This window comes from Cydia strobilella, chromosome 5, assembly GCF_947568885.1.
Source record: "Cydia strobilella chromosome 5, ilCydStro3.1, whole genome shotgun sequence".
NCBI classification, from domain to species: Eukaryota; Metazoa; Arthropoda; class Insecta; order Lepidoptera; family Tortricidae; genus Cydia; species Cydia strobilella.
Genome location: NC_086045.1, coordinates 2,358,165 through 2,372,421, shown reverse-complemented (window position 1 = coordinate 2,372,421; position 14,257 = coordinate 2,358,165). Strand labels below are relative to the sequence as shown.

The following is a 14,257-nucleotide window of genomic DNA, read 5'->3' as shown; positions in this document are numbered from 1 at the left end:
AATTAAAACCAGCGACCGGACACTTAAACACGGCTAACACATTGAAAGACTTTCCCTTTTGAACTGCAAGCCCATTCATACCCTTACCTTTGACTAACCCTTACCGAAAAGCTAACCAAAAATAAGGCTAGCTCTTAATAAGGGTTACCCTTATTTTTAAGCGCTTTTTATAAAGGTTTCCCTTTGCGTGAATGAGACAGGATTAGTATATATCTACGGTAGTGTATGAAAAGGAAAGAAAATACGTGCCTAGTCAAAGAACGCCGCCGTCGCCGCCGACGATCGCTCGGATTCGAAGTAATGTGTGCTTTATGAACAAGGTAGACGACTTAAATTAGCACGGTTATATGCTAAAAGGGAAGCCCTTTATAAGGCTAACCCTTATAAGCAATATGCAAGGTGTTGGTGAGCGGATGATAAGGGTTTTGTAAGGGTATTTGGGCTACCGATTACTCAAATGTGGTAGCTTTATATAAGGGTTTTTAAAACCAAAACAAAGGGTTTCGTCTGGCAAAGGGTATGGTGAGTTAAGCCTTATGCAGTACCCTTATAAAACCCCGATAAGGGATAGCGGGCCGGTCCCTGATTAAAACAGCGCCATCTAGTAAGTTGGAACCTATTTAAGAACCGTCTCTACAGACTTAACGACTTGATATTGATGGCACAGAAAGATAAACTTTTAGAGTATGGCAGATGCTTTTGAACAGATCATCTCGGTTTATGAAACTAATGCACCCTGCGGATGATAGCCCCTTTTATAAACATTACAATCCAAATATTGTATAAGCGATATATATTTCGATTCTAATATAATAAGCGATAAATTTATATATATATATAAAAAAAAAACAAACATAGGCGACGAATCCTCCTTTGAAGTTAAAAACTTGTGTTATAAGGTATTCGCTCTATCAGACAAGTATGTGTATTTGACATAATAAGGCGCCAAGTATTCCTAATAATTTTGAATGACGTGTAAAATTGTAATTTCATTAATAAATGATTGAATTTAATTGAATGCCTACTGAAATTAATTAGGCTAGTTTGTACTAGTGTACTTGAATAAATGTTATTTTTCACAAAAGTCATGTAAAAGAGATGACCCCCCCTGCATAGAAATTAGTTTGCAGGGGGGTCAACTATCTCTGCAGCTGACCGTAAGCTGGTGTCTATCTGACCTATAAATTCCGACTTACTTCAAGACGTCGATCTCGTCTGGTTTCTGTGCCACGAGCAGATTCAAACCCGCGATGGCCTTTTCAAGTTCCTTGGCGGCGATTTTGACTCCCTGCGCGCCCACTACTTCCTTGTACTCCATATACGCGTTCTGATTAACAAGAAATAAGATGAGTAGGAATCAGAAATTCAGAAAGTATACAGTGACAAAAAAGAGTAGAAATTAAAAAGTGGCAACACTGTAGTGTCGTCCCTTTCAAATCAATCTAAGAAAAACGGGACGACACTAGTGTTGCCACTTTTTAATTTCTACTCTTTTTTGCCAGACTGTACCGTGAACTTCTTAAATATTGTCTAACCTAGTCAAAAATTATATGTTTATTACATTAGTTTATATAGCTTCAGTTTATAAAACAAACGAAATAGAGCAAAAATAAGTTTTGTATGAAGAACTTATTGCTGTATTTCTTTTACTATTGTATCTGAAGCTACATAAACTAATTACAGACATGGATATACCTTATCCTATTGTAAGTACAAAGTTTCAGAGCAAACTAGCTAGTCGTTTTAAAATGAGAGCGGAACTACGTTTGTATGGAGAACCGAGCTTGCCGGAGACTCTTAACAAATATAGATATAACTCCGTAATAGATGGATACAGTCTAAGGAAAAAACGTGCCTAGAAAATCAAGAAAATTTGATTCTCGTTCAGAGGGCGCTACTAGTTTTGACCTACTGTCGTATAGATGGCGTTGACGGTTTCGTTTGTTATTTAACAATTTTAACGCATATCAGTGAAAGAACATGGGTCAAAATCATAAAAATAATTAATGCAAATAAAAAAAATCATTTATCTATATTTAAATACATTTTATCTTATTTTTATAAATCTTCATTTTTAGTTTTAAAGTGTGTCGACAGATGGCAGTGAATTTACTGGGGTTACAGAATTTACTATGACAGTACCGCTCTAGTATAATATACTCTATGCTCTTAATAAGGGGACCATATATTTATTTTTTATAAAACAAGTTGGACATAAAATGACAGGATGAGCAAGACAGAGTTAGATGTATAAAGAAACATTGATTAATTAAAAACAAATACTAAAAAGTACGGAACCGTCGGTGAGTGAGTTCAACTCGCACTTGTATAGGTTTGCAAACAATTTTAGTACTTGTCTGTTGTTTGTATATTTTTAATTGTTTTTTTTTTGTGTAATTTGACATTTAGACTGGATACATCTCTGTCAGTGTCTAATTTTTAATTGGTCCATGTGTAATTGTTTTTTGTAATTTTGGGTTTCATTTTATTGCTTGTAAAAATTGACATGTAAAAGTGCCCCTGTGGCCTATTTGCTGAATAAATATTTGAAGTTTTGGTAAGATATTATTTACCTTGACTCTCAATTCCTTCATGGGTTGCGGCATGAGCAGCGATCGGATCTGCGTCACGATTGGTCCATCTGTGCCCGCGAGAATCATAGTGTCGCCTTCCCGCAGGGTTCCGTTGATGAGAATCGTGTCGATCGTCGTTCCGAGACCGGGGATCGCTTTCACCTAAATAAAATATATTTATATCGGATTTTAGATTGATTGAAGAAATGTAAAGAAAAAAAAAAACTTTATTTCGGAACGTTCAAAATTCCATACAATATTGTTAGTACCATCGTTATAGCTATGAAGAGCGGGAAGGCAAAGAAAAAGATGGGCAGATGACATTGTACAGGCTGCGGGAAAAAAATGGATGGATGTTGCCACCGACAAAGAGAGGTGGAGACAGATGGAGGAGGCTTATACCCTTGGGGACCACTAATGTGGGATAAAGCTAAATAATAATAATAATATAGCTATGTGGTATGTATTATTGAATCTTTGGTAATACAGTCGCCATCAGATATATCGGAGCGGCCGAGGTGCTCACAAATATCTGAACACGCATCTATTGTCAAGGCGTTAGAGTGCGTGCTCAGATATTTTTGAGCACCTCGGCCACTCCGATATATCTGATGGCGACTGTTCGAAAACAGTTTCTTTTACTAATTGGCAAATCCTGGGTTATAAATAACGTACTTTGGGCTCTTTAAGTAACATATACAGTGTGGAAAAAAATTAATGGGCCCTGGAGGGAAAGTGCCTTAATACCTTAAGTTAGCTATTTTACTTAAGGAAAATATTCTTTTATTTTTAAAAAGAAACAAAACTGCATTCAATTTTTTTTTTTTAATTCGCGGGAATCGAACCGACTAAAAATTCCAAAAAATAAACACTGGCTATTTTATTCTACTATTCGATACAATGTTAAAGATAACATTTTTCCAAGAAACATTAGGTCTTACACTCGTCTGTGGTTCAAAATATCCATAAAATCAAATATAGTACTAAAGAATATGTTTAGACAAGCAAAAAAATTAAAAATCTTTGAATGCAGTTTTGTTTCTTTTTCAAAATAAAAGAATGTTTCCTTTAAATGAGCTAACTTAAGGTTTTAAGACACTTTCCCTCGAGGGCCCATTAATTTTTTCCACCCTGTAGAATCCAAAATGTCTTACCTCAAGCACTGTAGCTAATAGTTGTTGCGAAAACACCAGTCTTTTATGCAGGGGTCCTTCGCATGCTTGCACTATCATCGCCAGAAGGTTACCCATGCCCTCCCCCGTCACCGCTGAAGTGGGGACCAGAGACACGTATGAACGGGGGTCTGGGTTTTCATAGAACAGTGCAGCGTTCAGACCCTGGAATAAAAATGAAATTATCGAAGCTAATTACTAAATTTTAGAAGAGCCGAGTAATCCGATCTGTAGAGGAGGCCAGACATACAAAATTATTTTTGACAAACGGAGACGCTTCGAGCTCGCTCGGTTGATCATGTTATGGTATATCTCTATGATCATGGAATAACATCCTTGCTTCGCTTCTTAAACTCGATCTGTGTGTTGGTAGCCTGCATTTTCAATATATCTCGGACGTATTCGTAAACACACAGACAATAGACATATATTAAAAGAAGTGAAGAAAGTGTCACGAAATGGCCCCATCTCGGCATGTTGCTGGCGACTTCCAGCGCTGATTTTCCGATGATACCATCAAGTGAGAATCACGGAAGGTAACGGACAGAAAGAAAGCAACATAAAGGAAAGAAACATAAAATATGGCGAAAACATAAAATATGACGTTAAACACTATGCCAGTCGTAAAGATGATCTCTCTTATTCAGGATACCTGTTATTTAAAATTACCTGTTCAGAAAACTGCAGCATAACATCCTTGCTTCGCTTCTCAAACTCGATCTGTGTGTTGGTAGCCTGCATTTTCAATATATCTCGGACGTCTTTACGTTGAGCGCTTTGCCAGTCGTAAAGACGATCTCTCTTATTCAGGATACCTGTTATTTAAAATTACCTGTTCAGAAAACTGAAGCATAACATCCTTGCTTCGCTTCTCAAACTCGATCTGTGTTGGTCGCCTGCATTTTCAATATATCTCGGACGTCTTTACGTTGAGCGCTTTGCCAGTCGTATAGACGATCTATTTTATTCAGGATACCTGTTATTTAAAATTACCTGTTCAGAAAACTGCAGCATAACATCCTTGCTTCGCTTCTCAAACTCGATCTGTGTGTTGGTCGCCTGCATTTTCAATATATCTCGAACGTCTTTACGTTGAGCACTTTGCCAGTCGTATAGACGATCTATTTTGTTGAGGGCTACTATGAAGGGAGTCTTCTTTTGTTTCAGTAGGTTTATGGACTCTATTGTTTGGGGCTCTAGACCGTGCATAATGTCTACCACCTGGAAAAATAAGAATTGTTATTGAACAAAACACTAACGGAAACAAATATAAATAAATATTTTAGGACATTCTTACACAGATTGACCAAGTCCCACGGTAAGCCCAAGGAGGCTTGTGTTATGGGTACTCAGACAACGATATATATAATATATACTTAAATACATAGAAAACACCCATGACTCAGGAACAAATATCTGTGCTCATCACACAAACAAATGCCCTAACCGGGATTCGAACCCAGGACCATTAGCTTCGCAGGCAGGGTCACTACCCACTAGGCCAGACAAGTCGTCGCAACAAGGAAACAAGAAAGTGTCAAGTGCACAATGATTGACCCTTTTAAATATTGTCTTTGGTCACTATTTTTGTAGAAAATTTAGCACTGCTGGCTTAAAATAAGGTTGAATAGTTTACAAAATATAGTAAGGCACAAAATAAAACATTAAGTAAATATCTAAGGAAGTACTTATTGTAATAATAAAAAATACATATAACTGATCATATTGTTGGCAGACTTTTGACAAGATTTTAATATACAGGTACTTCATAAGTTCATAAGAAACTTAAAATATCTTGACAATAATCTGTCCGGACTTTTACGGGTGTGTTCAGCCGCAATCCGGACCATTATGTATTAAGTTCAGGGAGCGTTTTAGAGTGGTTCGCGCGGAGAGCTTTCTCATACAATTGCGCGAGGCGGAGCGATCCGCACGGACGGTCCGCGTGACACTAAAACCCGCCTTAAAATCCGAAAATATCTTGACAAATTGACAAACTGTCCATACCCTAGTTCGCAATCGTACTTGTTACGAAAATACAGTCATACAATCATAAAATTCTTACCAAGATGGCGATATCGCAGAGCGAAGAGCCTCTATTCCTCAGATTGCTGAAGGACTCGTGGCCGGGGGTGTCGATGATGAGCAGGCCGGGAAGTTTGAAGGCAATCTCGGTAACCTGTCAATGACATTTAGAACCTTATTATACCCCGTTTATTAAAAATTATAAAGGATTTTCTTAGGTTTCGAACGGATGGGTGAACATCTGGCAGCCAAAAGGGCCCACTTGGGTCGACCAACTGGACGGCGTCTTATTGGTCGTCCTAGATATCGTTGGGTGGATGGAGTGGAGGCGGATCTCCGTGAGCTGGCGTGATACCGCTCTGGACCGAGCAAAGTGGCGTGCTCGTCACTGTACTAAGTATCCCTTTAACATGTTTAGTTTGCTCCCTAATATTCTCAATAGGCACATTACTAGCGCCTATCTGCTGTGTGATACCCACCTTGCTTCGCCATCTTGAATGTTGGTTCGACGCAGTTTGTCCAGAAGTTTCGTCTTTCCGATAACCTAATACTAGTGAAATTGCTGACCATCTACTCACCCCTTTAACATGTTTAGTTTGTTCCTTGATATTTTCAATAGGCACATTAGTAGCGCCTATCTGTTGTGTGATGCCCCCAGCTCCGCTATCTTAGACGTTGGTTCGACGAAGTTTGTCCAGAGGTTTCGTCTTTCCGATTTCCGATAACCTAATACTAGTAAGATTGCTGACTGATATCTAAGTACTTACCCCTTTAACATGTCTAGTTTGCTCCTTAATATTCTCAATAGGTACATTAGTAGCGCCTATCTGTTGTGTGATGCCCCCAGCTTCGCCATCTTGGACATTGGTTCGACGCAGTTTGTCCAGAATTTTAGTTTTTCCGGTGTCGACGTGTCCGAGTACGCAGACCACGGCCGCGCGGAGAGGGTTGTTCTGTTTGTTTAACTCGTTCTCTTCTTTGCGTTTCTGGGGATATTTAAGAGAATCGTTCAGTTTAGTGACGTGAGCATTTTCTTTTTAAATTGTCAGGTCAGAGGTCTTCAAACTACGGCCCGTGAACTAGAAGCCGTGGCACACGGGTCAAAATCAAGTTTGAAAACCCCTGGCTTAAGTTAAACATATTTAAATCATGTCTCAATGGTTAGTATTATATGGTATGTTGATCAACTTGAAATGGAAATAGAAGATAACACACTAAAGCCTAATTCCTAACCAGTACAACATTTCCAAGAAGTTTCAAAGAGTTTAATTTGTTCACTAGTTCGACAATCTTATTCATTGTATCTTACCTCTAATCTCTTCAAGATAAGCTCTCTCTTTTTCTGTGCATCAGTCATCCCTTCATCATCAGAATCCTCTTCAGAGCTGGAGTCTTCATCTGAACTGTCTTCTTCCTCTGAAGAGCTTTCTTCGTCTTCCACCTTCTAAAAAGGAGAGTAACAAATTCACTAGGATACATTAAGTGAGAATGATTGCTAATAATATAAATCGTTATAAAATTGAATACAAATCATTTATTTAGACAACACAACAATACAAAAAACAAAGAGTAAAACAAATTCAAATAAGTAAATAAAACAGAAATAGAGATGTGATGAGATGACTAGCGTGATCAACGGCGCTGGTTTTCTGTGGAGCCAGCGGGGTATGCACGACTATATAACATGGGGCCTACAATAGAGCCTTGGGGGACTCCTCTCTTGGGGGTCAGTAGTCCCGACGATACGTTAGTGCCATAAGCGCTGCGTACTTAATAGATCTAAATGCATGATACATAGCGCTATATGTGTCCATTGCAGGTGGTCTATGAGTATCCACGTACCTTGGCCGGTGTTTTTTCCTTAGCGGGCTTGACGGGCTTTCTATTGCTCTCTCTCTCTCTGCATCCCATGAATCATTGATGCCATACGTAATTATCACTGTGTGAGCGAGACAGCGCTACGCACGTGTATAGCGATATTCCACTCACACAGGAGCGCATCTAATGTGAAGACCGCTTTATATTTGTGTAGTTACCATTACAACGATTGATTACGGTTTAGTCGGTATCTGCGTGTCAAGTAAGGCCAAGAAAACAAAATAATATAATTATTTATCTCGTTACGTTGGCCTTACTGAAGCAGTGTGGTATGACTCTACATATGACTCTACACTTACCTTGGCCGGTGTTTTTTCCTTAGCGGGGGTGGGGGGTGCAGGCTTGGCGGGCTCGGGCTGCGGTTCGGGCTCCGGTTCCTCTTCGGAGGACTCCGCGTCCCATGAGTCTTTGATGCCTTCTTCTTCTTCTTTCTTTTCCTGCTTTTTAGGTTCCTCCTGGATATCAAGTTAAATTTGATTGATTAGAGAATCGGATTATTGTAAAAAAATCTTCCTAATTTAGTACTATCAGCTAATCAGCATCCATAAAAGCGGGGGATACTACGCGTTAAAACTATTTAGTTCTGCTCGCTACTATTGACGCTGCCTGTAAAGATACTGCAGTTTAAGACTCGTTCACACGCAAAACCCAGAAACTGAAAACTTTCTACAATTAGTCAAATTGTCTTGCTTGTTCCAATGTGATGTCCCCTGAATCACGCAAGACATTAAAAGGAGAGGAAGTCTTAGGCCCAAGTATCATATTATAGACCCCTTCTTTTAGGCATAAAACAATCATTTATAAAGTACAAAGTACTAAATTTTATAAATAAATGCCTCACCTTTTTATCTACAATCTCCAATTCAACTTTCTTCTCCTCCTGCGGCGTCGACGGAGTATCCTGCGATATCTGACTCTTGAGCTTTGTAGGTTTAACTCTCGTGCCTGGCCTTGGTGGCTTCTTCTCCGACCCACCTACTTCAATACCCTGTGCTTTCAGAGACTCCAGCATAGCTTGAGCTCTAGCTTTCTCTGCCTTCTGTTTAGGTGTTAGCAGTTTCCCTTCGGCTTTAAGACGCTCTTTGCGATCCTTTTCTTTCTGTTTTTTCCTTTCTTTGCGTTCTTTTTCTAATCTAATAGCTTCAAGTCTTTGCCGCTCACGTTCCTCGTCCTGTTTTATTCTTTCTTCTTCTTCTTTCTTTAAACGCTCCTCCTCCTCTTTAATTTTCTTAAGAGCTTCCTGCATAGCAGCAATAGTTTTTTTAGCAGGACCTTTTTTACCTTTATCATCTTTTTCCTCTTTTTCATCTTTGCCTTTACCTTTCTTCTTCTTTTTACCGTCTGTAGCAGGGGTGTCTGCATCTTCTTTTTCTTCAGATGGTGCCTTACCTGGTTCCTCAGTCTTAACTTCTTCCTTCTTTTCACCTTTAACTTCCGCTTTAGGTTCATCCTTTTTGCCTTCCTGTTCCTTTTTCTTGGCTTCTAGTTTTTTCTGTTTTTCCCTTTCTTTTTTTTCCTTCTTTTTCTGAGCAGCAGTCTTGACTGTCACATCAAGTTCATTATCACTTCCTTCTTTTTCATCTTCAGGCTCTACTTTGGTTTCCTCTTTTTTACCCTTTTTTTTGGATTTAGGTTTCTCTTCAACAGGCTCAGTCGGTTTTTCTCCTTCAGTGGGTGGTGTAGGTTCCTTCTTAACTCCAGCATATTCCATTTCTAGTTCAGCAAGTACCTTCTCTAAGTCATCATCACTATCATCCTTCTTCCTTTTGGCTTTTTTACCTTTCTTGCCGGCGGGTTCTTTTTTTTCTTGAGCTTTTTTCTGTGGCTTCTGAGGTTTTTCATCATCGGATGAAATAGCAACATCAGGTAATGACTCGGCCGAATCCTCTATTTCCAAGAAGGAGAAAGCACTTTTATCTGCTGCCTTCTTTCCTTTGCCTGATTTTGGTAGTGGTTCATCGTCAGACTCATCTGTTTAACAGAAAATAAAACCTAATTAATTTCAAATTTACATTTAATTAATAAGAATAGTTAACAAGCACTATACAGCCATCTTCAAAAGTCACAGTATGGTGCAATACTTCATCACTAATTGGTTCCATCTAATGGTGATGTCTGCCTTCCTGTTTTCACCATCCATTTTGCCCTGGCATATTAGAACTCCATACTAACAATACATAAAACATTGCATGTTCATTCTGATAATAACTAAGTGATAAATTTACCAGTGTGCATATAATGGATATATTTATCCATGTGATAAAACACCTGTTACTTTTCTACACCGTGTGATTAAAAGAGACTGACACTGTCGCATAGACATAAACTATCATACCCATACAATAAATAGTCAATAGCCTGCATCATAATATAAATTTACCCATCAAGACATCTAAACTACAAATAAATACTGACAATAATTACGTGACGGTGCCAAATATGCACTTCCTTATTGTATAAGTGCCAAACATCAAGACAAGCTGAGACTCAGATTAAAGTAGTAAAGCTAGTGACATGGGTGTTTGTACATTAAGTATTAATTTAAAGTTATTAATTAATTTGTGTTAAAATGAAATAAACCATTTGTTTTGAACAATCAGTTTTCATATAAATTAGTGCTAAAGACATAAACAAACATAATTACTATAACTCGATATTATTACAATTACAATATTAGTTGAACCAGTGAAACCAGTGAAACGAGTTGAACCAGTGCTAAAGTGAAATTAATTTCAATCATGTTTTGTCAGGAAGTCAATTATAATTCTCTTCAATAAATAAATAATAAAAAAATCTCTTGTCATTACTCTTTTTATGGTTATTGTACATATAGGTACAAATGTACTTGTGCAATTCTGGCTATCTCATGCATTTGTGATATAATGCAGATTTATTTGTACTTAAATCTGTGTTTGTTACATAATTTGTGGGTTTTTAATGTAAGCTAACCACATATAAGTAACAAGTTTTTTTTTGCTAGTATGTTAGCAACCACAATCAGTTTAAAGGGGCCCACTGACTATCAGTCCGCCGGACGATATTGGCCTGTCAGTTGTTCGGAACTGTCAAATTTTTGTTCTCACTGACAGGCCAATATCGTCCGGCGGACTGTTAGTCAGTGGGCCCCTTTAGTGAATTATATTAAGCTAAAGTTACAGAGATCATGACATATAGGTAACTAGATTTGTGTAAATGATTCCTTTTAAAGTGTTATACAATTTGTTTCTAATTCAGTAATTTGATAGCCATTAGACGCGGACGCATTCCAACAACACGTGAGACAAATCATCAGTATTCTGACAGTTTACACACAGTGGTGACGATTTAACATTCATCATGCACAGAAACTTGTTTGTAGGGATGTGATATAATATAATATGGTGTTATCAAAGTAATAAATACACTGTACTTAAAATAAATTATTTCACATCACGCATGAAATAAAACATCTGGTGTTTTATTAGAAAAACATAGAGAGCAGTTATTTTTAAACACAATTTATATTTAATCAGTCGGATTGAAATATAAAAAGTAGGTGAGTTGACCTGGCGTCAGTGTGTAATGTTTCATATAAATTACATATTAGGAAATCGTTTTGACAGTTCTAAAAAAAGAAACTGATTTGACTTGTAGGAGAATACCCTATTGTAATAATTCATACCTTCACTGCTGGCTTCAACTTTCTTCTTTTGAGACTTCTTAGATATTGAAACATTTTTAATATTCTTTGTGACCTCCTTGACATCTTCGTCTACTGACTTCTTGTGCTTTGCTTTGGCTTTGGGCTTCTCATCGTCACTCTCATCTGAATCTACCGTAATTCTGCAATAAAATAGTGGATTATTCATTATTTTTCATTTTAACACGTTCGCTGACGCCTAGTGACGTCACGTGTCATAGGCCAAAAGAAACAAAAAACCGGCCAAGTGCGAGTCGGACTCGCGCACCGAGGGTTCCGTACTTTTTAGAATTTGTTTTTATAGCGGCAACAGAAATACATCATCTGTGAAAATTTGAACTGTCTAGCTTTTACGGTTCATGAGATACAGCCTGGTGACAAACAGACAGACCGAGACAAAGACAAAGAATGAAGGACTTTGGAACAGGCTATCTGGAACCAAAGGAATTCAAAACGCTACCCATAAGGTCCATCATCCGGCATATGGAGATGGTGGGGAAAGCTCTTGAGTAGCGGACAGATCTAAGTAAGTAAGTAACTGCACAAAAGATCCCTATGGGTCGAAGTGTATCCGCAAGGGCCCCCAAAATTATATGATAAGATAAGACAGACAGACGGACAGCAAAGTCTTAGTAATAGGGTCCCGTTTTTACCCTTTGGGTACGGAACCCTAAAAACTACGCGACTGCTATAGCATTCATGTTCGCGAATGTGTTAAGCTTTAATTATTCTGCAGACAATTGTTTTGAAATGTTAAGTTAAAATTTAATTTGTTTTATTCTGTAGACTCCTTCTGGGTAAAAGCCTCCTCCAGCTGTTTCCACCAGACCTAGTGCATTTTGCCCTTCTTGTCCCACCTGGCCAGTGGATGTCCTCTCTGTTTTTAGAGCCTTGAAGCCTTGGATTAATCATTAGCCCGAACAACGACTGGAAAATTGAGATTTGCTACCTTATGCATGAATTCTAGTGACATGTTAAAATATGAATTCTAGTGACGTGTTAAAATAAAATATCACTACAGTATAGTATAAAACAAAGTCGCTTCCTGCTGTCTGGATGGATGTCTGTCCCTATGTATGCTTAGATCTTTAAAACTACGACACGGATTTTGATGTGGTTTATTTTAATAGATACGAACATTTTGTTTATTTAAACAGCTACCACTCAATAAATTTAAAAACAAACTGTACTCTTTCCTTGTCGACAAATGTTACTACAGTCTGAAGGAATTTTTAGTTAATTAACTGTCACTTCATAATTTGTTAGTAACAGTCCACGTTAATAACTAATGGCTTTATAACTAGGTTAATTGCATGTTTTGATTAAAATAATGATGTCAATTAAACTTAAATTTAGTATAAGTTTTCAATTTGCATGGCTTTTTAAAGTCTAAATGTGTATGGCTCTATAAATAATAATGGCAAATAAATATATTTCTATTTCTATTTCTATACGAAGATTTCTATTACTTTACGGGTCCCTAGTAAATTAAAAATTTTTTTTCACTAGCCTAATTTAGTGTCCCACTGCTGGGCAAAGGCCTCCCCTCGTTTCCTCCACTCGACCCTGTCGTTTGTAGTGTCCCGCCAATCCGGATAAAATGCGTCTAAGTCGTCCCGCCATCTCCTTTTCGGCCTGCCTGCACCCCGGCCAGCACCATCTATGGTATTCCGTGGGTCCCACTCGGTAACCATTTTGGCCCACCTTTCAGGGTGCATGCGGCAGACATGCCCAGCCCAGTCCCACTTAAGCTTAGCGGTCTGGACACCTACATCTACAACTCGAGTTCTGGAGCACGGTTCCGTGTTTCTGATTCTTTCAGTTCTGCGAACACCTAGTATACTGCGCTCCATCCATTATAAATATTAAGGTAAAAAATATTTATTTAGTTAAAAAAACATAAAAATTGTCATTAAACTGACATCCCGCACTATCATAGGTATCAGACGGGGTGGAAAGGGGATCAATAATATTGTGCTTTCTTTCAATTTCTATTAATTTTGTTGATTAAAAATAAATGTTGGATTTGTAAATAGTACCATGCAAATAGCTTTATACACAACTAACTTTGTGGGAATTGTGGGCTTAAAAATAGTTTAAATAACTGATTTAATACTTCTACATAAGTCTAGTATTGAGAACTTATGTTCAATTTGTAGGTGAGACCATACATAACTGTCGTTTTTAAACAATTATGAATAATAATAACATCGTATGAGTTTTTGACTGTTCCTTTAATATAGTTACACACTGTTGTGTACATACAATATTTGAGTACATAAATACAAGTGCCACATAGTCATAATTTCATACTCAAAAATACAGTTCCATCAAGTGCAGTACAATTCAAAAATTACGTGCGAAAGTGCAGTCTCACGTCATTCCATGCGACCACCAGCTGGTCAGATTTTTGAAAGTACTTAACCTAAAAATAACTTACTTCTTCCCTTTAGTTTGCGAAGGTTTCACGCTCTCGGTGTTAGTGGTTTCCACATCGCTGTCGCTAAAAAGATTATTTAATTATTAAACTGTCTAAATATGCCTCGTAGTGACAAATAAGATATTTGCAGAGGAAATTACCCGTCCTCGGCGTTCTGCGGTTTCTTTCCCTTCTTAGCTTTACCCATTGCGATGTTTGCACTGTTATTAAGTCACAACGTCTTTTATATACGGTTTTAATTGCTTTATTTTGGTAAATTCTATCATGTGAAACGTAATCAATGCACTAATTTTAAGTAGCCGAATTAAAACGACTTTGCCGTCGCACTCAGTATTCACAGACACACGTCCTCCATTCACGTCAATTTTTGGTTTGACATATTTAAATTTTTTTTTTTTTTTTTTTAAATTGCTTAGGCGTATTTCTGCACTCAACTGGTTATTTTATTATAATGTAGGTCAGTAGAGCTTTAATGCTTTTATCGCCTTAT

General features: G+C 37.7%; 1 protein-coding gene and 1 long non-coding RNA gene across 2 annotated transcripts in view; both read right to left on the bottom strand.

Moving 5' to 3' along the window:
* Window positions 1-14,126, bottom strand: part of LOC134741325 (eukaryotic translation initiation factor 5B) — a 46,491-nt gene extending 32,365 nt beyond the window's left edge. Inside the window, exons 1-12 of the mRNA XM_063674076.1 lie at window positions 13,908-14,126; window positions 13,768-13,830; window positions 11,310-11,470; window positions 8,490-9,619; window positions 7,948-8,103; window positions 7,080-7,214; window positions 6,538-6,756; window positions 5,811-5,924; window positions 4,739-4,966; window positions 3,728-3,910; window positions 2,574-2,735; window positions 1,197-1,327 (exon numbers count right to left, since the gene is read on the bottom strand). Coding sequence (XP_063530146.1) covers window positions 1,197-1,327; window positions 2,574-2,735; window positions 3,728-3,910; window positions 4,739-4,966; window positions 5,811-5,924; window positions 6,538-6,756; window positions 7,080-7,214; window positions 7,948-8,103; window positions 8,490-9,619; window positions 11,310-11,470; window positions 13,768-13,830; window positions 13,908-13,954 — 2,729 coding nt within the window. The 5' untranslated portion in view covers window positions 13,955-14,126. The remainder of the gene's footprint in view (window positions 1-1,196; window positions 1,328-2,573; window positions 2,736-3,727; window positions 3,911-4,738; window positions 4,967-5,810; window positions 5,925-6,537; window positions 6,757-7,079; window positions 7,215-7,947; window positions 8,104-8,489; window positions 9,620-11,309; window positions 11,471-13,767; window positions 13,831-13,907) is intronic.
* Window positions 1-14,257, bottom strand: part of LOC134741336 (uncharacterized) — a 67,427-nt gene that overhangs the window by 32,365 nt on the left and 20,805 nt on the right. The window lies entirely within an intron of this gene.